This window comes from Salarias fasciatus, chromosome 1 (genome assembly GCF_902148845.1).
Source record: "Salarias fasciatus chromosome 1, fSalaFa1.1, whole genome shotgun sequence".
In the NCBI taxonomy this organism is placed as follows: Eukaryota; Metazoa; Chordata; class Actinopteri; order Blenniiformes; family Blenniidae; genus Salarias; species Salarias fasciatus.
In genome coordinates, this window is record NC_043745.1 from 29457379 (window position 1) to 29480196 (window position 22818).

The window sequence follows — 22818 nt, forward strand, 5'->3', positions numbered from 1 at the left end:
AGCAGAGCAGGTGTGAGGCAGCAGGTAAAATGCACCCTGCCCCCTCAAGGCGCCGCCCCCCAATCGCACCATCAGCTGTGTGGGACAGCCAGCAGAGAAGTGGGGCAGAGGTCATCCTGCTGCATTGTGTTGACAGCTAAGTCCGGCAAAATGACTCGTCTAAAAGACAAAGATAAACTGATACAACCACTTCTTAATATGTTTAGAGACTCTTTCAATTTGGGTACCCTCCCTGACTCATTAAGATTAGCCACTATTACTTTAATCTTGAAACCAAATCAAACACCCACAGACTGTGCCTCATATAGAGGAATCAGTCTCTTGGGATGTGACATGAAAATACTACGCAAAGTAATCTCCACAAGATAACGAAACACATGCCAAAATTGATAAATTAAGATCAACAAGGGTTTATTAAAAAGAGACAAGGTTACTGTGCAACAAATCCAGTGGCGAAATGGCAGGCAGTGGACGGCGAGCTGCGAGAAGTCAGCCGCCTCTTCAGTAGATCCTGCCTGAAACACAAAAAATATGGGGAAAGATGAGTATGTGTGTGCGCATAGACGTGTGTGTTTGCATAAACATACGCACATACCCTTTTTTGTGAGAATAAGTCAATAACAATTAACCTTGTAGTGTTTACTTTTTTTGTTTACAAGAACCGTGAGAGAGACACGTGATATTTCGGTTACCTGTATTCTGAAGCATCAAGACCTTCTTGATTCTTCACTGTGTCCACGGATATCTTTCGCAGCTTGTCCATTAGCAGAACTTCCTGGTCAACTATAATCCTTTGACGGATGACAGTCTCACAGAAAAAAACTGTAGCTGTCAGTGAAGCGTGTTTCAGTTCTGAAAAACACACGCACACGCACGAAAACCATGTGTAAACTGTTGCAGCCATATCATATTTACATAATCATCCAGTCAAATAACAGTGACAAGAGGTTTGTCTTGCCATGATGAGCACAAGAGACCTCTCTCTCGTGCACAGCCATAAATCTGGGCTGGGCTGGCAGTAGTGACCTTTTGACCTGAAAGCTCTGCATTCCACTCTCATCAGCAACCTCCCGCCCCTCTCTCTTTCATCTTTTACCATCTGTAAACACAAAAGCCCCCCTCCCCCCAGTTCTTTAGTGGTTATGTTATACAAGTCTCAAACTAAACTTTTTGCTCGTTGTAAAACAGTCTTAAATAATAATGTTAATTGAGTTCATCAAATGACCTCAGACTTGGTCTCTATTTGTACATCTGTCTTAAACAAATGACCAATACATCACAGTTGCAGCCCAGAATTCACACTGTAAATGTTAACTTCATCTATGATCTGACCAGAAGCCCCCCTCCCCCACCCCCCATGATTTTTCACAATAAAAGGAGTGTGTGTGGCTTACCTGCAGTCAGTGTCTCGGCTTGTAAAAGTTTGTCCCTCTGTCGGCGATGCTGCCCGAAGGGGATGATTGATCCGAGGTTACAGTCTTTTACAAATCAATCGCATGGAGCATGTCTTACGGAAACCAGCGTCCTCGGGAACATTGTCAAAATCAACATTGACCTGATGTTTATAATTTTCAGTAAAGTCCTAAAGGCTCGTCCACGCTTCACATGTACTCTTTTCCGCGTCCACTTTGGAGCCTCCGCACACCACCGATGCGCACGCGCTTCCTCCCATGCTACATTTGGGCTCAGCTGTGCGCGTTCCATGCAGGCGCATTGATCCCCGCATCCTTGAGAAGCTTTTCCGGCACTACAGACTGTTTATCCGCTCCTTTATTACAGATTATTTGTAGGTTAATGAGGCACATACATTGACAGTACATTATCATTTAGTTTTAAAGTTTATTTGGCTTTTTTTTTTTCTGTTTCTGAATCGCGGGGGGCGGCGCCCGACTGATTAGATACTTTCACTTCTGTCTGCAGACCTTCTCCTCCCTCCAGACAGAGTCTGCTCTCTCTGTTCAAGAGTTTTTCACTCTCTGGGTGTCTTTGTGTGGAGCCATCAGGCTGTGGCTCCGTCTACCGTCACTTTTCCCATCATGTTTTGTTTGACGCTTTCCCTGCCATTACAACAAACACTTTTCAATATCTTGAATAAATTATTTAGTCAATTTATTTGGAATAATAGGAAAGCAAGACTCTGTCTTAAACTACTATATCTGCCCTATGAAAGAAGTGGTCTTCAACTACCAAACCTGAAATGCTATTATATGGCTGCCTAGTTAACATCATGTTCCCATTACTTTTGTGAAAACTTGCCCCCAGCCTGGGTCAATATCTGATAACAATCTATTCAAGAACTACCATTATATAGTTATATATATTCTGCAGATCTAAAAAACACTAAAGAAACAAACAAGAATCCCATTTTTGAGAAACAGTATTAACATCTGGCACACAGCACACAAACATTTGGAGGAACCCTTGACCCTTTCCCAATTTACACCTCTGTAGAATAACAATCTATTTACTAGAGGCAAAAATGATGGAGGATTTAAAATATGGAAACTGGAATGCATTTACACGATTAAAGAGCTATATGAAGAGGGAGTATTACTTACATTTCAAGATCTGTGTAACAAATATCAACTCCCCTCCAAACTTTTCTTTAAATATTTACAACTAAAGAGTTTTATGTCAAAGACAAGTGATATGATGCATATTCCTAAATTATGAGCAATTGAGAGATCATTTCTGACAAAACAGAGAAAGATACTGTTATCCAAATACTATAAATTAATAATGTACCATTCAAAAGACTCTGCGATAGACAGACTAAATGCATGCAGGAAGGACATAAATGAAGATACAGACAAAACTGAATGGAATGAGACGTGTTTAAAAGCCCAAAAACAAACAATAAACACACGACTCAAATGGCTACAATATAAACGGTTAACAAGGGTCTATATGACCCCTGAAAAACTAAATAGTGTGTCAAAAAATATGAGATGATAAAGGAACTCTTATTCACTGTTTATGGGAATATAATAATAAGGAAGTTCTGGAATGATATTATAAATTGTTTGTAAGAAATGTTTAAGGTTAAAATACCTTTATGTGCCAAACTCTGTGTTCTGGGAATATATCCTGTTGGTTTCTCACGGAACAAGAATCGAACAAAACAATTGGACTTTGGACCGTTGCACGCCAGGAGAGCTGTTGCTCTGAACTGGAGGAGTATGGACGCATTAAGGTGTGTGTGTGTGTGTGTGTGTGTGCGTGCGTGTGTATGTGTGTGTGTGTGTGTGTGTGTGTGAAAGTGTGTTAGTTGACTTTGTTCAACTGTCATTTGTTACAATGTGAAAAATCAATAAAGACATTGTAGGGGGGGAAAAAAAAAACAATATTTAAATTACTGCCTTGTTTAAAGCCTGGACACACACACGGTACATTCATGCTGCGTTTCCTGATTACCTGGTTGAAGAGTCCGTCTGTGGCCGTCTCTGAGTCGGTTGCAGCGTGGTCCGAGCCTCCTCGGCTCTCCTGACCTGTGATTTTGTGACAGTGGCCTCTCCTGTAACTCAATACATCTCTCTCCAGATTTAGCTGGACCTCACAGGCTCACCAGGGAAAGCTTGAAATAGCTTCACTGTGCACGTGTCTGTTTTTTCATGTCAGGGCTTGTATAGGTTTACTAACACAACTCATCTCGCCTTTTAAATGTCAAGCACATACATTTACAGTCTCAAGCACAAGTATTTCCCTTCTTTCTTCTCTCTAACATGGTGAGAACCCTAAAAGAAGTTTGACTGAATGGAGCTTTTTTAAAGAGACAGATAAGACGGCTACAACAACCGAATTTAAAACAACAAATCCTAAAAGTCGAGCATCAACCACAACATTCATCCATGGCCAAAGACAGAAAGGCCAAAGGGTCAGAGGTTCTCAAAATGAAACAAAAACAACAAAGAAAATATGATAGATAGATAAATAAATAAATAAATAAATAACAACAAGACATCATGTTTTCAGGGAGATGGAACTGTTTAAACTGTCTCATTCATATTGCATTCACTGTATTTTTACTTTTTCAGTTCAACACCCAGCTCAGCAGGCTTCACAGGGCGAAGCAGGACTAGCACTCTGGCCACAAATGAGAACAACAACATGTTCAAGTCTAGTGGTTTAGAGTAAAAGTCTGTTTGACGCAGTATTTAATTCACCTGGTTAATGTGGGGCTGACTGGCTTTCAGCACGCCGTTGATCTGATGTCCGACTATTTTGTATTCAGTAAAACAAGAGCATCATCTGTCAAATGAGGCAAATTTAAATGATTATTGCAAAACTGTTCCGTTTACTTTTCTATATGATGCTAAGTACCGTATTTTACACCAAAGATTTAGTTTGTAAGCTGCTTTCATAAGTACATAGTGACATACATGAAAAGCTCACATCTGTTGCTACTGACTCTTTTCTCACGTCATAGAATTCAAAACCACTTTTCTCACCTTAAATAAACTGTTAGTTGTCACTTCCTCTGTGTGTCTTTGGTTTTCGTGCATGAGGTTTTTCTGAATGTGTTTCAAATCACGTCAACCGTATTTGTTGTGGATTTAAGAGAAGCAACTCGTAATGAATGCAATTTAACTTTGTTTCGAAAATAGCGTTACTTAACACCTTTGAACCTAAATGCTAAGCACAAATAAACACATTAAACATCATAAAACACACACAAGCTGTATTATAATCCAGCAAACACAACAGACAACGTTTAACCAAAAGGGCTTTAAACTGTTTAAAAAACTACTATCACTTCTGTTTCTTGTTGATTAAGAAACCATGGAATGGCACATTTTAACAAAATAGTTCACTCCACAATAGAGCTGTTTCACCGTTTCGAAGGAAGTAATATTCTTTCAGTAGTTCCCATGTGCTCTGTGCTGTACTGTAAATCTGTTTATGATCATTTCCTCTCTTTTCACTTCATTTGTCTCATTTTACTGTTGTACAGTATCGGCTCTGTTTGTCAGTTCAGTGGGCTTTTTTTTTTTTTTTTTGATTTTATTTGTCATCGTCATCTTTTGTTTGTTTCACAAGTTCTGTTTTGGAAGAATTAACATCCTTTGTCCCATTTTCATTGGAGATTTATATTGATCTTCACTTGGTTCCTCTTTCTGCTGCAGTTCCCCATCACCGGCTTTGGAAACGTACTTGTTCTTACTTCCTTTTCGGTTCCTGCAAAGCAGAAGCACAGAGGCTTTAAAAGTCCTGCGTGGCCAAAGAGGTCGACTTCAGCCTCTGAACCCTCACCGCAGCAGGGCCTGCTGACACCATGGACCCCAGCGTGAGTGAATAAAACACTGCCGGACAAGCATGACCGAAGAAATCAGCTCAGGCTGTCTGTGTGGGAAGGTGACGGTTTGTTTGTCGTTGACTTTCAGGACAGTGTGGTAGACGGAGGTTTTCTGATTGCCCATCAGACGCACGACGGAAAGCATCAGTATCAAGTGGAAAATGTGGTGAAGAGACAAAAAGGGACCTGGAAAAAGACGTTTGTCAGGTATACCTACTGACTACATGTTGCTTTAATCAATTGTGTCATCGACCTGATTGATGAGAGTCTACAGTTTTATTATTTGTGGAAGTTTGATAGGAGAAAAATAATTTTCAGCACCTTCTAAAACAGTGTGTATCACAATATAGACAATAACATAATAATTAGTAATAATGTAATTTTTTTTTGTCTTTTTGTGTAATACAGCCAAATAATGTACAAATTATTTGAGTATTTTTATAATATTGGTTGCAGTTGTCAGATTGTGAAAGAACATTTTTTTTAATACTACTCTCTAATGTATCACTAGATAATTGGCAAAATGTTTTTAAGTTAATGAAAGATTGTCATAAAAAAAAAATTGATACCAGAAATTTAATCTGTTTCCTGCAGACAATCTGAAAAAGCACTGAGTTTATTATCATCAATCCAGTTAAAACTGCTCACATTTCCCCCAAAATTCTTAAAAAAAAATCACATTTTGTAAAAACACCTTTGAATAAATGTTGACTTTTTTTTTTGAATATTTTTGTTCTTCTTTACATTAACACAAAGTTAAACATTTGGAGTTAATCAAAGTTGAGTTTGACTGAACAAAAATTAAATTTTTGGATCTGTTTTTTATACCGATTTAGACGGGGAGCTTTGTGGTTGGAGTCCTGGACTTGGGGTTCTGGGTGTGGAGTTTGCATGTTCCTCTCTTCTGATGTGGGTTTTCTATTAAACAGACCAAAGTATGAATTTAAGAGTTGTGAGTGTGTGAGACTGTCAGGGTGCAGAGAATGAAATGTGATTCTTAATAATAATTTGATATCTTAAAAACTTTATGCTGATTGACATTCAGTTGCTGTCCTTTTGGAACTTTTTAAAAGTATTAAACTGTAGTTTTATTCTGTTGAAAAGTTTGTAAAGCTCTAATGAATTTAAATAGACAAAAAAAACCCTCATTATGTAGTTTTTAACATGCAAACACGCAGCTAATGAAACTAATATGTTAACTCATGAGTGAACATATATCCAGGTTCTCTGAAGGCACAAAGAAGAATCTCAACCATCCCACGCCCTTTGCTTTTATTCTATTTTATATTCTATTTTATATTTCTGTTTTTTGCATCAGGGCCAATGCAGTACCACGAATGGATTCCCATGAAAAATGTATTTTACAGTACTTTTTTTTTCAGGAAAGGAGACAAACTAATGCAGATTAACGGCATGGACCTAGAGGACTTCCCCCCTGAGGAGCTGGCACACATGTTAGCTGAAGGAAATGCAATGCTGGTCAGTTCATAAGCAGCCACTGCCCTATCCTGTAAATAACTTCAAATCAGAAGCAGTGTCTCAAACTAGAAATGAGTAGAAAGTCACAAACGCACGGTTAGTAGTAATCAAAATATTTACTAACAAGATGTATGATCTGCCAGATGTGTTGGAATTTCTGCTATTTTTTTTATTGTTTGGTTTACCTTAATTTGATACTGTTCTTTCTTTCTCCATCCATTTTTATCTTGAAGACAGTTCATAAGCCTGGAAAGAAAGAGGAGCAGCCCCCCGAGGGTGAAGACATCTTACGCCCCTTCTCCAAGGAGACCGTCACCCTGAGCTTTAGCTGGGAGATGACCAGAGAGGAGGCGTCGGAGGACAAGGGAGAGAGGCAGGAGGCAGAGGACAAGGAGGGAGGGGATACGCAGGAGGAGTGCAAGGAGGGAGGTGATCTGCTCATCATCGAGATGACGAAAACCAGCATCTCCTTAGTGAATGGCAGGAGCTGCGATCCAGAGAGTCCCTGTCATGGCTGTAACAGCACCGGCTGCGCCTTCAATGACATTGTGCTCGTTTCTGAAACCAGCAAGGTGACGCTGGGTGAGTAATCTGGCTGTACACTCCTCCTCTGTCCAGTGCAAATTCTAATAACATAACAATATGAAGTTAATCTGGTACACTGGAGGTTTTTTAGGTTAATCTTATTGTCTGTTTTACATTTTCATCCAAACATAACAAGCTTGATCTGTTTGTTTATATTGTCAACTTTATTACCTGATATCAAAAATTAATCATCAAGAAGTGAAAAAGTACAATAAATCCCTTTCCTATCTTATGTGCTTTATTTCAATAAGATCTTGGAAACTTTAGGTGAAGCTTTGTGGGACTGTGGTTCTTGTCAGGTGTGGAATGGATAAAGCAGTAATGAAGATGAACGGAGTTTTACTTATATAGCACATTTTATTCATTGAGTCATTAGTGTTTGTTATACGATGCCTCAAATTAATTCATTCATTCACACATGGATAGGTGAAAAAATAAACGTACAACATATAGTCTAATATATATAATATTCTATCATAACCAAATGTTACACTGCAAAATGCTTTTGTTGTAACTATATTCAGGTACTTGCTACGAGTTAACTCAAAGCCTCCCATTGTTCTGTATTTCCTTTTTCTGTGAATAAAAGTGGATGTCTTACATTTTCGTCCTCTGACCACCTGCTTCCTCTTTTTGGGTGTCACTTTCAGTTCCTAGAGGAGGTGGCAGTTTCAAACAGGAAAAGCTATTGAACGCGCTGGTGGAGCATATTCCCTCTCACCGATACATCAGAGGAGCCTGTTCGCAGAGAGCTGTCTATGCCTCACCAAATCCAGGTTTGTAAATCTGATCAGTCCATGTCAGCGTAATATAAACCGAATCCCATCATCAATCAGTCATCATTAATAGATGTGAATATTTTCTTTCTATTATCCCCCCGTTTTTCTTCTAACTTGATGTTCAGAGATGATCACCATCTACCGCTACAAGTCAAACTTCCTGGACAAGTGCTTTGTTGGAGTACCGGTGGTGCTAAACCTCACCGGGTCCAGCTGCTTCCTCAGGTGCTGCAAGTCGGACTGCAAGGTGCTCCTACAGGTGGAGGTGAGAGCAGTTCAGATTTATGGCCAGTTATCAAAATGTAGGACCAGACATTCTGCATTGTGAGAATGATGTATGTACGGTATAAACTTTGTTTTAACATGATCGCCTGTTAGAGGCAGCTTTATCTCAGCATAACACCCCTTCAAAATGCTGTGCTATCAGGGCCTTCTCTTGTGAATTTTAGTGTAATAACATGAAAAAAATATTAAACAATCCTCTGGTGGACTCTGAGGGAAGTCCAAGTCCGAGGGAACCATAGGGGCCGGGTGCAGTGTGGACTGGGTGGCAGCCAGCAGTAGGGTGCCCAGCGACCCTCCCCCTGGACACAGAGATTGACTCTAGAGACATGGAATGTCACGTTGCTGGGGTGGGAAGACTGAGGGAGGTTGGGAATTACTGACTGGATATAGTTGGGCTCACCTCTACGCACAGCCTGCTCTCTAGAACCTAATCCCTCGAGAAAGGCTGGACTCTCTACTTCTTGCCCACGGTGAGAGGCAGCGGACTGGTGTGGGTTGGTTTATAGTCCCACAGCTCCACCATCATGTGTTGTTCACCCCAATGAAGGAGAGGATCTCATCCCAGCGCCTTTGGGTCGGGTTCAGATGCTTCACTGTTGTTTCGGCTTACAGGCCGAACGGCAGTATAGAGTACCTGGCCTTCATGGAGACCCTGGGATAGGTGCTGGACAGTGCTGGACAGTGCTCCGACTCTATTGCTCTCCTGGGGGACTTCAATGCCCACATGGCCAGCGACAGTGAGACCTGGAGGGGGTTAAATGGGATGCCTGGCCTCGCCAATCTGATCCCGACTGGTGTTCTGTCATTGGACTTCTGCCTTAGCCACAGGGGTCAATAACAAACACCATTTTTGAGCACAGGGGTTTCCACAAGTGCAGTTGGACACCCTAGGCTGGAGGTCAATGATCAACTTTGTTGTCGTGTCAGCTGACCTCCGGCCGCGTGTTTTGGACACTCGGGTGAAGAGAGGAGCAGAGCTGTCGACCGATCACCACCTGGTGGCGAGTTGGATTCGTTGGCGGAGGATGAACCCAGACAGACTTGGCAGACCCAAACATATCGCGAGGGTCTGTTGGGACCCTCTGCCAGAACCTGGGTCTCGGAGGAGTTCGGGAACACCATGGAGGAAGACTATCGGTCGGCCTTGAAGAAATTCTGGCAAACCATCTGGCACCTCAGAAGGGAAAAGCTGGTTTCAACCAGCATTGTTTACAGCCGAGGTGGGGAGCTGCTGACCTCAGCTGGGGATATTAACGGGTGGTGGAAGGAATACTTTGAGGACCTCCTCAATCCCGTCATCATGTCCTCCGTAGAGGAAGTGGAGGTTGACGTCTCAGAGGTTGACGCATCGATCACCCAAGCTGAAGTCACTGAGGTGGTTGGTAAGCTACTCAGTGTCAAGGCATCGGGGTGGACGAGAGTCGCCCTGAGTACCTTACTGTAAGTCTCAGGATGTGCAGCGACTGTCTTGGTTGACATGTCAACCAGTTGGGAACAGTGCCTCTGGATTGGCAGACTGGGGGAGTGGTTTCCCCTCTTCCAGGGGACTGGAGAGGACGATTCGGCTGATAGAAACTCAGATTCAGCAGGAACAATGTGGTTTTTGTCCTGGTCATGGTACACTAGACAAGCTCTATAACCTTCACAGGGTGCTCAAGGATTCATGGGAATTCGTAGCCTGGCACGCCAGACTGTCTCTCCATGCTCAGGGATACACGGAGATACAGTCTGGTACCGCGCCAATTGAGTCTGACTTCTGCCCGGCAAACTTCTGCCGGGCGAATCACAGCCCACGAGAGGCGGGAGTTAGCGATGCGTCATAGTATACCCCCCCCTCAAAACAATCATGGTGGCGGCCACAACACAGCGAGGCTTTACCACGGCTCTGTTTGAAGTTTTGAACGAACTGAATTTGGCGCTGAAACCACAGCAGGAATCTGCTCTGAAGGCTTTTCTTTAACCCCAAATTCCACTTGACGCCAAAGCGCCGTGCCGCGTCCCAGAAGCGCCGGTGTTACGACAGATCACCAGAATGGAGGCGCGCGCCACGGTGCTGGTGATTCGCTTCAGGTCACCGCTTCTGAACTGTGCTCCCGGTGTGGATTGACTTCAGGAACAAGACGCCGGCGTGACGCAGCGCTTAAGCGTCCGGTGGAATTTGGGGGTAAAACGGACGTAAAACTCCATGCCATGATCCCATGTTTTGGACTACAAAACTACTACAACGAAGCGCTGTGTACGTCGCGCTGTCGTTGCGTCACAGCCTCGTTTCTTGGATTGGTTCTCTCCGCTCAATAGTCCCGCCTCTCGTCAGCCTGTTTGAAATGAAGCCCCAATGGCGCGGTACCAGACTGTCTCTGTGTGTAACATATGAGGTCAGTCTGGCATGCCAGGCTAGGGAATTCGCCCAACCAGTCCACATGTTTTTTGTCCCTGTAGGTATGTGAAAAGCAGAAGCTGAAACAGATTTCCAAGAGCGATGAGAGCGCCCTCTCCTACGTCTTCTACATGAAGGGAGACCGGTCGGGTCACCGCACTTTTGAGTCGGCGCTGCACAAAGGCTGGTTCATCCACGTCGTCAACACGGACCGTGTGGAGGTGAGAAGGTCGGACACAGACATTGAGGAGCGGTCCTTCCTCGTCATCATTCAGAAGTGAAATCAGAAGTCTGTTCCTGAAATAAAACTTAAGTTCTCAATCAAGTCAAGCTTTAAGTTATGTTACTTTAAAAAAGCCTGAATGGTATTTTTTTTTTTTTTAAAAAAAAAAGGATAGAAAAATGAGAGGATATGTTTTGTATTACTAATTATTATTTACAAAAAATAAAAAATAAAAATAAAAAACAATGTTCATGTTTCAAAGATTCTGCTATTGCAGAAAACTATGAAAAAAATAGAAAACTGTTTGTTTACTTTTCTGGCTGAATGTGTGTCCTGTACAATCTTATAGTCATGAAGCTGAACATTTTGAAAGTTCAACTGAATGAATGTACAATGTACATATTAAATATATAAGAAGCAAAATGACATGCTATTTACATTTTAACTGAAGTATTAAATCAAACAAAAATCTGGATGATTCATGCTAAATGAGGTTGAAATGATTTTACTTGCATTTTTCTCACAGACTAAAAATGACTTTTCAAGTTTTCAATCATATTGTCTAGATATAGAAAATGTATTTGGGCATAAATGTTGCAAAAATAAAACATATAGAATTGTAAGTGTTATTGCTACAATATAAAATTAAAACTTATTGGCTTCGATAAACTGAGTATTGCTCCTTGAATAAAGTGTGAATCTCTCCATGGATGGATGGATGGATGGATGGATGGATGGATGATATTTGAAAATGCCTTAAAGTATCTTTTTTTTAAAGTTGGTTGTCTACTTTTCATTTTATTGTGACAAAAGAATGAATCAACTGAATTCACACATGTTGAGATTGGAAAAGCTTCTTCTGAATCACCTTTATTAAACCATTAAACTGTATAAATTAAATCACATGGCCATTTTCTGTTTTTCAAATATTACAGTTAAGTAAAATACACTTTAATTGATCACAACATTTTTCATCTCAATCCTATTTTCAAAAATAAATGAAAGATAAAACGTAATTAAAGCATTAGTTATTATCACAAAGACATGAACACATTTGATTGCACTAAATGTCTTAGAAATAAAGTTAGTGGTCCTGCAGTAGCTGGTGCTGTAGCACAAATTATAATACTCCTGTGTCAAAATAGAACTTTTTGTTTCTAAATTTTAATGATAATGTTGTGTTTGTGTTGCAACTGCATCTCATTCTTGAATGTCAAAATCTGCTGTACAACAGCTGTGACTCCCAGCAAATATTTTCACATATTCACAATAAACAGTGTAATCATGATGACAAACTGCAAAGGCTTGATGAAAATCAAAATTACATCATTTATATACTGAAAGGCGTTTGCACTTTTGGGCAGCGAATTTGACAGTGCTGTAGCCAGCCGATCATTTCACGCCCTTCGGCCTCTCAGCTCGGATTCAAAATCCAGTTTGTTCATTGTCACTGTCATCATAAGCTTTGTTACTGTGTCCTTCACTGCTCGCGTCGTACGGATTCTCCACGGATTTGATGTCCGGAGATGTCCTGCAAACGCAACAGAAACATGACTTATTAGACAAAAATCAGCTGATGTGTTCGCACAACACTGCAATAACACAGCTATGTGTGTTTTTATATATTCCATATATTAACGTATTTAAAGGTTTGAACTTAGAGCTGCGCTTGAACACGACAGGCAGTGAGAGGACAAACTTACTTCTTGCGTTGTCGGACACCTGAGATGATGAGGTAGAGGCCCAGCAGCACCACGACTCCCATCACCACACCAAACACCACCAGCCAGACCTCCACCGGCTGCTCGTAGGGAGGCGCTAGCGTGGGAACGATTCCCTCGAACTCCAGCGTCCAGTCGTCCAACTGGAAGGCGTTGTTGATCCGACCTCGAGATAACCTGGAAGGACAGCGAGACGTCTTTTATGGTTTGCATCGAACAAATATATTTATATGAGTACAAAATGACTCTCTGCTGTGCGCCTCACCTAATGGCTGCCTCCAGATCGCCCTTTGGGATGTATACAGACGGAGTTGCCGGGTCGGTGACAACAATAAAAAAGGAGATTCTGGGAGTCTCGTGATAGGCGAGGACGTTCTCTGCACTGAAGATAAAAAAAAAGAGACAAAACAGTCTCAATGTGGCAACAAGTCGCAGTTGGATCGCTTAGAGAAGCTCGAGTTGAAGGGAGATGCAGTTTACTGACGTGAAGTCGATGGTCCGGTTCTTCTGGCTGTAGTACTGCCTCAGAGCGTAAGCCATGCTGGCTCTGAACAGGTACAGCTCATTGGCGTTCCAGGGATACTGAAACACACATTACATCACATTTAACACACACTACACAAATACTGTATGCTAGAGAAGTTTGAGTGATGGATGGAATTATACAACAACTCCAAATTTCTCTCCATTTCACAATGAAAATCCGTGAAATATTGACTGATAATACTCACAGCTTTGTCACCCAATGCGGTCTTCAAACTCAGCCGCACCTTGATAGCATTTTCTGAATCTGTGCAAAAAGAAAAAACATATTTAGTGAAATCAGCAACAAGCACTTACAATCAGATGCATCTTTTCAAAAATTACACCCACTTGCTAATAATTCCTTCAGTATTTTAGTGAAGTTAAAAGAGAGTGAAGTTTATACCAGAAATTACCATGATGTAAAAGTCAAAAGAACCTTCTTGCCGGGTTACATTCATAGGAAAATTATGAAATATGTATTCTCTGTTTCCTCAAAAACTTTCTCAGGTTTAAATCTTGTTTAACTGAATTGAAGTGAAGTTACACAACAAATCTTTAACGCAGGATAATATTACATAATGGTGGAAGAACGTACAACTTGTGTACTTTGGGGAATCGTGTCAGAGGAAGTGTGTTTGATGTGGGTTTAAACGCTGCTGTGTGCAGACACTCAGCTCTAATTCACTGTCTGGCAGGCTGCAAAGCAAAGTGGAGCAACATCATAAGATTTATGCACATCTGGACTGTAGCTACTATGCTCCAGCGAGGAATATTTAGTCTCACGTGAAGTGTGAGAGGAAGCAGTGCTCTCTGGGAAGAACTTTAAGATGCAGTCCTGGAAACAGTCTACAGAAACACACAGTCGATACATACTGTACTGTGAGGTAATCCGGGAAGGGGAAACAGGCGAAACGGACACGAGTCAAGACTGGATTCAGAAACGAGAGACAGATGTGCAGGTGACTGAAGGACGGATAACCTCAGCAGTTCATTATTATCCATTATATACACGCTATCCCTGGACGAACAGGACATACATATTCACTGCTCTGCAGAAGACACTCGCAGTGAAACTTTGTATCATAGATACATGTAAACATTTCTTCAGAGCCTAACTGACTCATATGAGACCCGGCAGGTTGTCTGCAGAAGAGGCATCCAAACGATTCACCGGCTGTTTTCACCTAGAATCCTGTAAACCTGCTGCACCAAGCGTTACTGTGAAAGTTATGGCAGCTTTTAAAAGAGGTGTATCAAGGCCTTCCCTCCCATGGAGATTTTACCGCTTTTGATTCAATCTTTAACAATCGCAGTGTTAGTGCAAAACAAAACAAACTGGAGTGAGAAACCAAGTGTGAACACTGTCTCTCACAGAGTATCAGGATGACAGTGACAGGCAGGACTGGGGCAGGAATTATCTCACCAAATGTTGTGCTGCATTGTTATATCTCCTTTGTGTATTTTGTACAAAACGCCTGCTTGCCGGGGGTTCAGGTGAAGCTATGTGCCAGTTTCCAGTCTGAGGGCTTCCATCGTCCTGCAGGACTGTCAGTGTGAACACCTTGTGCACTCACATGGATCCACTGTTGTCTTCCAGCCCACGTGCCTGTTGTGCTTTTTGTTGTCTGCCACCAGCCAGTCATATAGTTTTTGGAAGTAGTCCAGCAGGGGGACCGCATCCATCCTAATGTCACCAGCGATGGTTTCTAACGCTCGGGTCCAGGATTGCGATCTTCCTAGCTCCAGCATGTTCCTGAACAAAAACAATCATATTGGTAAACTGCTTTGTATCACAGTACAACGGTACAAGTGAAAAGGAAGCAAGATATGGGAATGTCTGAAAGATACTATTAAAAAAAAGACGAATGGAAAATGATTATGGACATCAGGGATACTGAAACCCAAACCCCAGCTCTCAGTGAGGAACAGGAGGCTCGTACCTCAGCTTGGTTCCGGCGGGGATGGAGCCGGTGATGTCGCAGGAGGACAGGGCCCCGGTGTGGCCTGAAGCGTTGCACAGAGCTTTCTGGAACTGAAACTGGTAGACGGTTCTTGTGAAGTACCTGCGTTTCAAACCAGGAACAGAAAACAAAGATATGCTCAACTTCCCCAGCTTTTTTTAATCGACCTTCTGCTGTGAGTTGACAGGAATATCACACAATGATAAGAAAGTAACTAAAAACACTTTTTTCCGGTTGTCAACTGGTGCTGGCTAGCTTTGTAAAAAGCTCAGTTAATGTAAGTTAATGGTTATAATCAAACTGGACAAAGTGGATGGATGAGATTAGTTGGTTCAAGCATTACATTTCATTAACCACGTTAGTTTCTGGGGCTGCTAATATTATACTGTATCATAAAGAGAGGGATATATTCATTCCTTAACCAGCATGTCTGGCTGGAGCGTGTGCAAACCACACATGAAAAAGCTTCGGGCACAGAAATGAAAATGGGTATTTTTGCTGTGGGCCTCCACTTCTAACCAGGGCACCACATAGCATCAGGACTATGGTAAATAAATGTCTTTCTGGACTTACAGATGAGCACCTTGTTATTTTTGAAAGAAAAGAATCTGAAGTTTTAATGTTCAGGGTGTGAGGTCTGGCTTCCTTCTAATCTTCACAGAAACTGAACTGAAACAAGGGAAGAGACTGTAAGATCTGATAGTTCGGGGTGCAGACCATTACCTGATGAAAGAATAGTCTCCAGACACGTGGAACAGAGCAGGGGGGTCACAGTACGTCTCGTCTCTCGGTACTGGTTCCACCACGCCAACCAGCTCCCTCCTGATAGAACAACACAATAATCAATCTTCATACAAGGTGATGCGTTGACTGAATTTCAATAAAGATCAGTAATTTAAGGCAACTCATTGCTGTGTCTGATTCAAGATGTGCAAATCTTCAACAACATGCGGTTCTCTGTTGTTGTGTGCATGCTTTAAATCAACATATTTTATGGCTGATTGTCAATGATTAGGTGTTTCAGTTGTCCAAGCTTTCAATCAGTAGTAAAGTCCAGTATTTTCAGCAGTGAGGACTCCACTGCATGCCATGTTCAGGAGTCATTCAAAGTCATTCATTTTGCACATGAAGGAATTTCTACAAGCGAACTCCATCGTTTGCCTCCTGCGGGTTCCTGCTTACTTCATCTCCCACCAGCGCTGCATCCATTCGTCTTTGTGAATGTTGCCTGCAAACACCTGCCAGCGCCACTCCTCCAGCATGTACGTGAACGGCAGCGTGGCCACGATGGTGAGCGCCTGCTTCAGGAGGAAGTTGATCTCCGTCTCTGTCCGAAGAACAAGACAACAGGCAGAGTGAGGCTCCGGAGACACGCAAAGTCATTAAAACTCAAATCGTTTTCAGTGATCTGATTTTGTTTCAGCAAGTTTGCAGCAGAAACTAAAAAGATTTAGGACTTTTGTATTTTATGGGCTGTTATGACACAAATGTGAGGCCATATATTTAAATGAGGGATCAGAACGTGGTTAGAGGTGAACCCAGGGCCACATTCACTGATGTCCTCGTTTTCAGTTTGGATTCTGTGGACACTTGAAGGCAATCTATGCAAACTCAGCAATAATGTAGCATCGTAAAATCTTATCTCAGATAAAGATGACAGCAATTAAATTGAAGTGCCTGAGAGATTCTGACACAAGAAAAGACCATCTGAAACAGAGTCTCAGACAATTCCATCAATCCGTCTTCTCTTTTACGTTATATCAGGCTCTCGGGGTTGGGATTTATGTGTCAAATATCAACTTAATGTTGATCTCCGCTAAAGCTTGTTAACAGTGACTGTGATGCTTTGAAGAAGCACTCAGAGAGCGGTTTGTACCCTCATCGTAAGTGAAGTTGGCGGGCAGGAGATCGAGGCTCTGCATGTGTTTGGGAGTTGCAGCAGAGAGGGACATGATTTCTCCGACCGCCTCGTGGAAACCCTCGTTGGCTCCGTCCCTCAGAAGGTAGGACAGGTTACGATAGGCCATCTGGTACTGGTTGTGACCCATCTCATGGTGCACTGTGAGGAAATCGTCCATGTTGACCTTGGTGCACATTTTAATCCTGCGAACATCAGAAGAGGAGTCTTCATGTCAGCAGCGAAGCCAAAACACACCCAGCTATCACATGTAGCAAACAAAGGTCAATAACATCACAAGCTCTCCCAGTTTATGAACTTTTTTTTTTTTGTCTTTTTTACTCAACATACTGTAAAACTGACAGCTTTATTATCTCCTCATCCTCCCTTCATTATCTCCACCAGCAGGAAAGAATGAGTCAAAGATTAGTCAACATCACTACAACAGAAAGGTCATATTTATGACTCTCATAAATGATCTATCCCCCTCTTCTTGACTCGGCAGAAAAACCCTCTATCAGCGAGTTTGTGAGAGTCTCACTGATTTCTCGCACCTGAAGTCCTTCCTGTTTCCCATGTCCCAGGCTGTGGGGTGGCACACCACACTGCGGCCGTCCGTGGGCCTCGTGAGCATGGAGTTCGTCCAAAAGTTGTCAAACATGGTGTACAGGCCCACAGACTCAAAGAACTTCTCTGCTTCTTTGAAGAGTCGCTCCTCAGTCCAGCCCTGAGATGAAAGGGGCGGCGTTGGTTTAAGATAAGATAAAACAAGATAAAATAACCTTAATGGATCCACAAATTTAAACTCTACTGTGAGAGCAGTGAAGTGATGGGCACAAACATATAATAAAAGGTGCAAAAAGCACATGCTGAGGCAACACAATATGAATAAAGCTAAAGATAATTATTGTGATTCATTCCACAAATTATTTAAGGTGATAATAATTCTCCATGAACGAGAATCTCACATAGTACCTTTCAAACATGGCAGCCACTTGTACAGGAAAAAGCTCACTAGAGATCTCATGACATCAGCTACTATTTAATTTAGCTTGAGATTAAATTCAGAACATATTCTTTTATTTATTTATTTTCTTTACCGTACCTGCTCCACCATGGTCTTGCTCACATCAATGTCTGGTTTGGCTGGATAAGGGACTGTCAGCGGGTACAGGTTGGTCCAGAATCTCCCCCACATGTCACCTGAACAAACACAACACACACACAAACAAAATCATCTTTATATTTCAATAAAAACACTCAGATCCTTCCCAAGATAGTGAGCAGCACATAAAAGTCAGAGCACACTAAAAACTGTTAAAAATCAACCGAGGTTTTAATCGTGTATCATATCTACTTGCCTCGTAAACCAGACCCGCCCACTCCTCATCCACCAAAATCCAAACGCGGATGAGGAGTGGGCGGGGCTGGTTTACGAGGCTACATATCTACAGCATTTCTTTTCAGATTTGACAGAGTAGCAGTGATAAAAAGTGACCAACAGAGGGAGACATAATTCAGCTCAGATCCAGCAGTAGATCTGAAAAACCCTGTGTTCAGGGAAAGACTGACTACAAAGGGTTTTGTTTAACACGGGTGTTAAGCAGTGCTAAAACTACACCAGTTGTCCAAATAATAACTGACTGACTGATCATCTCTTCTAAAGTAAAATCTGCAGCGTACCCAGCAGGTGGGCAGGCAGCGGTCCCTCTGCATCGATGTGTGGGTACACTTCCATGAGCTTGGCTCTCACGTATGCATGAAGCTCTTTGTATAAGGGGAGGATCTGAAACGCAGAGTGACAGAGAAACAAAAGGTTGGTAATTACTGCACGCAAGCAATATGAAACTCTACCTTGTCGGTGTTATTGACGCAGACACACTGACCAGACTGCACCATCATGGCTGTACCTGTTGGTATATTGAGCGGCTGTCACCCATCAGCTGATCTCTGGTGTATTTATACTTAGGATCCTCCTCAATGGTCTCGTAATTGTATCTCCAGTAAGCTCCATAGTCTTCAAATCCTGAATAAATGTGAGAGAAAGGATAAAGAGACTAAGCTGTTATTTTCCGTCGTTCATTAGGAGGAACGGCCCCACGGTGGGTGTCATGTCAGGTCTCTGTGACGGCTATCAGCGGCTCTTCCAGGATGCTGTCGGCGCACGTGAGCAGAGAACAGTTATCAGCCTTTGTGAGCTCTTATCTTTATCTAGTTCCCCACAGTCTGGGACATTTACTCATATTTGTACAGTTCCTTGATAAAATTTTACAGCAGGACTATGAGTAAACTTCTACACCTCCATCATTCACGATAATGTGAGACGTTGTCGCTCGTTACCGTTCAGTTTGGCAGCTTCGTTCTTCAGATCCACGTAGTCTTCGTACAGAGGCCTCATCCTCTTCCCCACCTCTCTCCTCCAGCCCTCCCACACATGCAGGCGCTCGGAGTAGTTTCGGCTGTTGGCCATAACGCTCTCCAGGCCTGGGAGCGCAGAGAGACACAAATCAGCCGCCAGATAAATTACATGGATGACTTTATTTGTCACAAAGGAACCTGGGAAATTTCCTGAGGTTAAGGATCTTGAAAACTCCCACGCTCTGGTGTCAAACACACCTCTCTGCCTGCAGACCCCCCGCAACACAACACACACCCAAAAGATGGACACACTGGAGATCTTTTTGATCTGAGAGCTGAAAATTCTGTTTTCAGTGGTGAAAGTACATTTAGTTCATAGCTGACTTTCATTTCAGGTTCCACAGGTAGAGTTGGCCTAAACATGAATTTCATCACAAAACCTTTAACTTGCTTCAGAAAAGTTCAGTAAAAAATTCTGTAAAATCCTTCAAAAGGCAATATGCAAAAATTGATTCAACTCAGTGTTGTTTTTAGGAAATATAATACCGGAAAAACTCCCGAGCAATAAAACATTTGAAAAGTGGAACTCTTTTTACTTTTTTGGTGTGTGTGCATGTGTGTGTGTGTGTGTGTGTTTAATTTGTAATGTTGTTGCACAGCAGGTTTTAAACTGATGCTCTCAGAACAGATGGCTTCAATATTCCAGAAACTAAAATAACAGTCACATATTACCAGCGCAGACGCTCTATTTTTACTGGAGTTCCTATCAACATTTTTCATTGATAACAAATAAGAAATAATTATACAGACAAGTTAAACACTTCCATAGATGCTCCTGGTATGGTTTTTTTTTTTTTGTTGTTGTTGTTTTCTTGCATCTTATCAGTTGTTTGAGGCTTTTAATTTGGATTTCTACGCAGGGGATTGTTAGGTATGAAAATGATGGAAATGACTGGATGACCATTTTTTTAAATATATAAGGCAAACAGTGGGGAATAATTAAGCTTCATTTTTTAAGCATATTATAAAACAGAGTGTTGTTGTTACAACCATAGTGTGTAATAGTGTGTGGAAATCCAGTGAGTGAATTATGCAATTTACAGCATGTTTCAGCTTTCAAATTTTCTAAGGTGAAACAAGGTCCACTTAATACTTTTATTATTATTCTATTACATATAAATGGCACAAAAATACCTATAAATGTTTACACCATTTTGCTACTCTGGGATTGAAATGTTCAATTTTCAAGTAATTCCAGAAGTGATCAATGAAAGGTTGAATCGTGTTTTAAATCTCTACAAATGTTTGTTTGGTGTGTTTTGATCAAAAAAAAATTATTTTGTTTTAAAGATTGCCTTGAACTAAAGGTGTCAACCACACAATTTTTTCAATGAAAAATGTTATATTTAGCAGAAGTGTAAGAAACAGTAAAATGGAAAACTCTGAACAGGTCATTTGAAAGGTACAAAAAGAAAGGGTAAACACCCTGAATGTTTTTCTTGCAGTTTCTTGTCCTTGGTGTTAATTATAAACTACAGTATCTGACGTTTGCTGACAGCAGCAGGTTACTGTAAGCCATTCTTTTTATGAACAGACTGTACCTACCTGGCTCCAAAGTCTGGCAGTTCAGGGGGTCGTCGATCATACACACTGTGGCCGTGCTGTAGATCGTACTCATCTCACTCATGACCTTACTCAGCTACAGGAAACACAAGGATGACATGTTTACCGAAAGTGAGACCCTGAATAGAACCACAAATCTCCACAATAACGCAAGTTTTAAAGTGCTATAAGAGAGCAGTAAACGTGATGACAGTCTTACATGAGCAGATTTGTCTGCGGTCAAGGCACCGGAGCCTTTGTCTTGTAAAGAGATGAGCTGTAACTTGATTTCTGGGTCGCTGATCTGGTCGATGGGGAAACTCTGGGACTCTGCCGAGGCCTTGGCGTAGAAAGCCCCCCAGATGTTCCCCTGTTCCGTCTGCGAAGCGCCGGAGCAAAACGACTCGGCTCACATAAATCAGTAACAAACAATCAAATCAGTCACTGTTTAGCAAATACTCACCACATTGTCTGCGTTCTCCTTGGTGATGTTGGTGTTGTAGGCCCACGATGCCAGAGAGTACTGGTACACCAGGTCGCCGGCGCTAGCGTCAAACTGGTCCAGGAACTCCCTCGCTCTGTTCTCCACGTCCGACTGGGCAGACGCGGCGCAGCACACGGCCAGCAGAGCCACAAGACTTCTAGCAGACATCTTTGGCTGCTTCAGCTCCAGTCACACACACACACACACACACACACACACACAGAAACACGTATACACACACACGCTCTCACAACCTCAGTGTGAGCAAGAAACACACTGTACGCTGTTTTACAGTTTCAATAACCTTCTGTGCTGCTTTGGCCTTTGGACAGAAAGTGCCATAACCAAGGGTGTAGCTGAGTTTTCATTTAGAGATAGGATTCCTCATGCAAAGTGCAAACGTCACTGGGCCGGCTTCACATGAAGGCTGGGCGGGGCGGGCCGCTCTTTGATTTACTATCGCTCAAAAAATAACATGTCATCTGTTTTTTTAAAGCCTCTTTATATCAGCAAAAAGTCTGTTTATATGAGCAAAAAAGAAAAGTCAGTGAGAGCTCACTACATAAATGACAGTAAATAATGAGCAGAACCTGAAAGAAAATGTTTTCAGTGTGACCTTTTGGTGTTTATCTCAAGGCAAATGGGTTTAGGCTTTAATTTCGTCTTCAGTTTTTTGGTTGAAATAAAGTTATTACCATATTTAATGTTTTAAGTTCATCAAATATCAGCAGGAATAAGCTTCGACAACCATCCATTCATAAAATTAAAATGAGTAAAAGGATTAATTTTGATAAAACAAACAACAATTGATCAGCGATAAAATGTCATACAAGTTTCATATCAATTTTCAACGGGGCTTGATTAGTACCGTATATTCACATGGACATGTCAAAATGTGACTAAACAATGTGCTAAATAAAGACAAAAATCACACACTTGTTAATTTTATAGACTGTATGTATTTACACAGCAGAAGGTGTTCAGTAGTTTAGATTTTAGCAGAAAATATTAACTTTAAAGTGTGTAAAGAGAGAGGCAGAAAACACTAACACTAAATTGTTTTTTTTTTTTTTTGGGGTGGGCTGATTTAACCTAAAAAAACCAAAACTTCTCTTCATCTGTAACTCTTAATTTGTAATTCCTTCATCTTTCTTTGCTGTTATTTCAGTGGTGAATGTGAATCAGCGATCAGGAGGCATCACTCTTATCGCTAGTTGTCAGAGTTCTTGACACAAGACGTTGAAAGTCG

The 22818-nt window shown here is 41.7% G+C and overlaps 2 protein-coding genes across 3 annotated transcripts; one reads left to right on the forward strand and one right to left on the reverse strand.

The window, feature by feature from the left end:
• The first annotated feature begins 5142 nt into the window (after positions 1 to 5142).
• Positions 5143 to 11896, forward strand: LOC115388394 (uncharacterized). The gene is made up of 7 exons (XM_030091522.1): positions 5143 to 5284; positions 5382 to 5500; positions 6676 to 6772; positions 7006 to 7354; positions 8008 to 8133; positions 8262 to 8401; positions 10861 to 11896. Exons 1-7 carry the CDS (start codon positions 5273 to 5275, stop codon positions 11077 to 11079), a joined length of 1062 nt encoding a protein of 353 aa, XP_029947382.1. The 5' UTR covers positions 5143 to 5272; the 3' UTR covers positions 11080 to 11896.
• A 261-nt stretch (positions 11897 to 12157) lies between these two features.
• On the reverse strand, positions 12158 to 21737 carry ace2 (angiotensin I converting enzyme 2). 2 transcript variants are annotated; one of them, XM_030093397.1, is made up of 18 exons: positions 21549 to 21737; positions 21306 to 21464; positions 21089 to 21182; positions 19466 to 19609; positions 19036 to 19151; positions 18809 to 18911; positions 18231 to 18328; positions 17680 to 17852; positions 17105 to 17331; positions 16411 to 16555; positions 15952 to 16050; positions 15208 to 15330; positions 14842 to 15020; positions 13474 to 13532; positions 13227 to 13324; positions 13008 to 13124; positions 12725 to 12919; positions 12158 to 12552 (listed from the first exon to the last, which is right to left on the reverse strand). In XM_030093397.1, exons 1-18 carry the CDS (start codon positions 21735 to 21737, stop codon positions 12447 to 12449), a joined length of 2424 nt encoding a protein of 807 aa, XP_029949257.1. In that variant the 3' UTR covers positions 12158 to 12446. The 2 variants fall into 2 exon arrangements, with proteins under 2 accessions (XP_029949257.1, XP_029949252.1); XM_030093392.1 differs by having other exon boundaries at positions 13474 to 13546; positions 14829 to 15020.
• Between the last annotated feature and the right edge of the window lie 1081 nt (positions 21738 to 22818).

Coding starts and splice junctions, on each gene's coding strand:
- LOC115388394 (XM_030091522.1), top strand. Junction 5,501..6,675: donor TGGAAAAAGACGTTTGTCAG/GTATACCTACTG, acceptor TTTTTTTTTCAG/GAAAGGAGACAAACTAATGC. Junction 8,402..10,860: donor AGGTGCTCCTACAGGTGGAG/GTGAGAGCAGTT, acceptor TTGTCCCTGTAG/GTATGTGAAAAGCAGAAGCT.
- ace2 (XM_030093392.1), bottom strand. CDS start 21,737: ATGTCTGCTAGAAGTCTTGTGGCTCTGCTGGCCGTGTGCTGCGCCGCG. Junction 18,912..19,035: donor GCCGCTCAATATACCAACAG/GTACAGCCATGA, acceptor TCTGCGTTTCAG/ATCCTCCCCTTATACAAAGA. Junction 13,325..13,473: donor CCGCATTGGGTGACAAAGCT/GTGAGTATTATC, acceptor TGTGTGTTTCAG/TATCCCTGGAACGCCAATGA.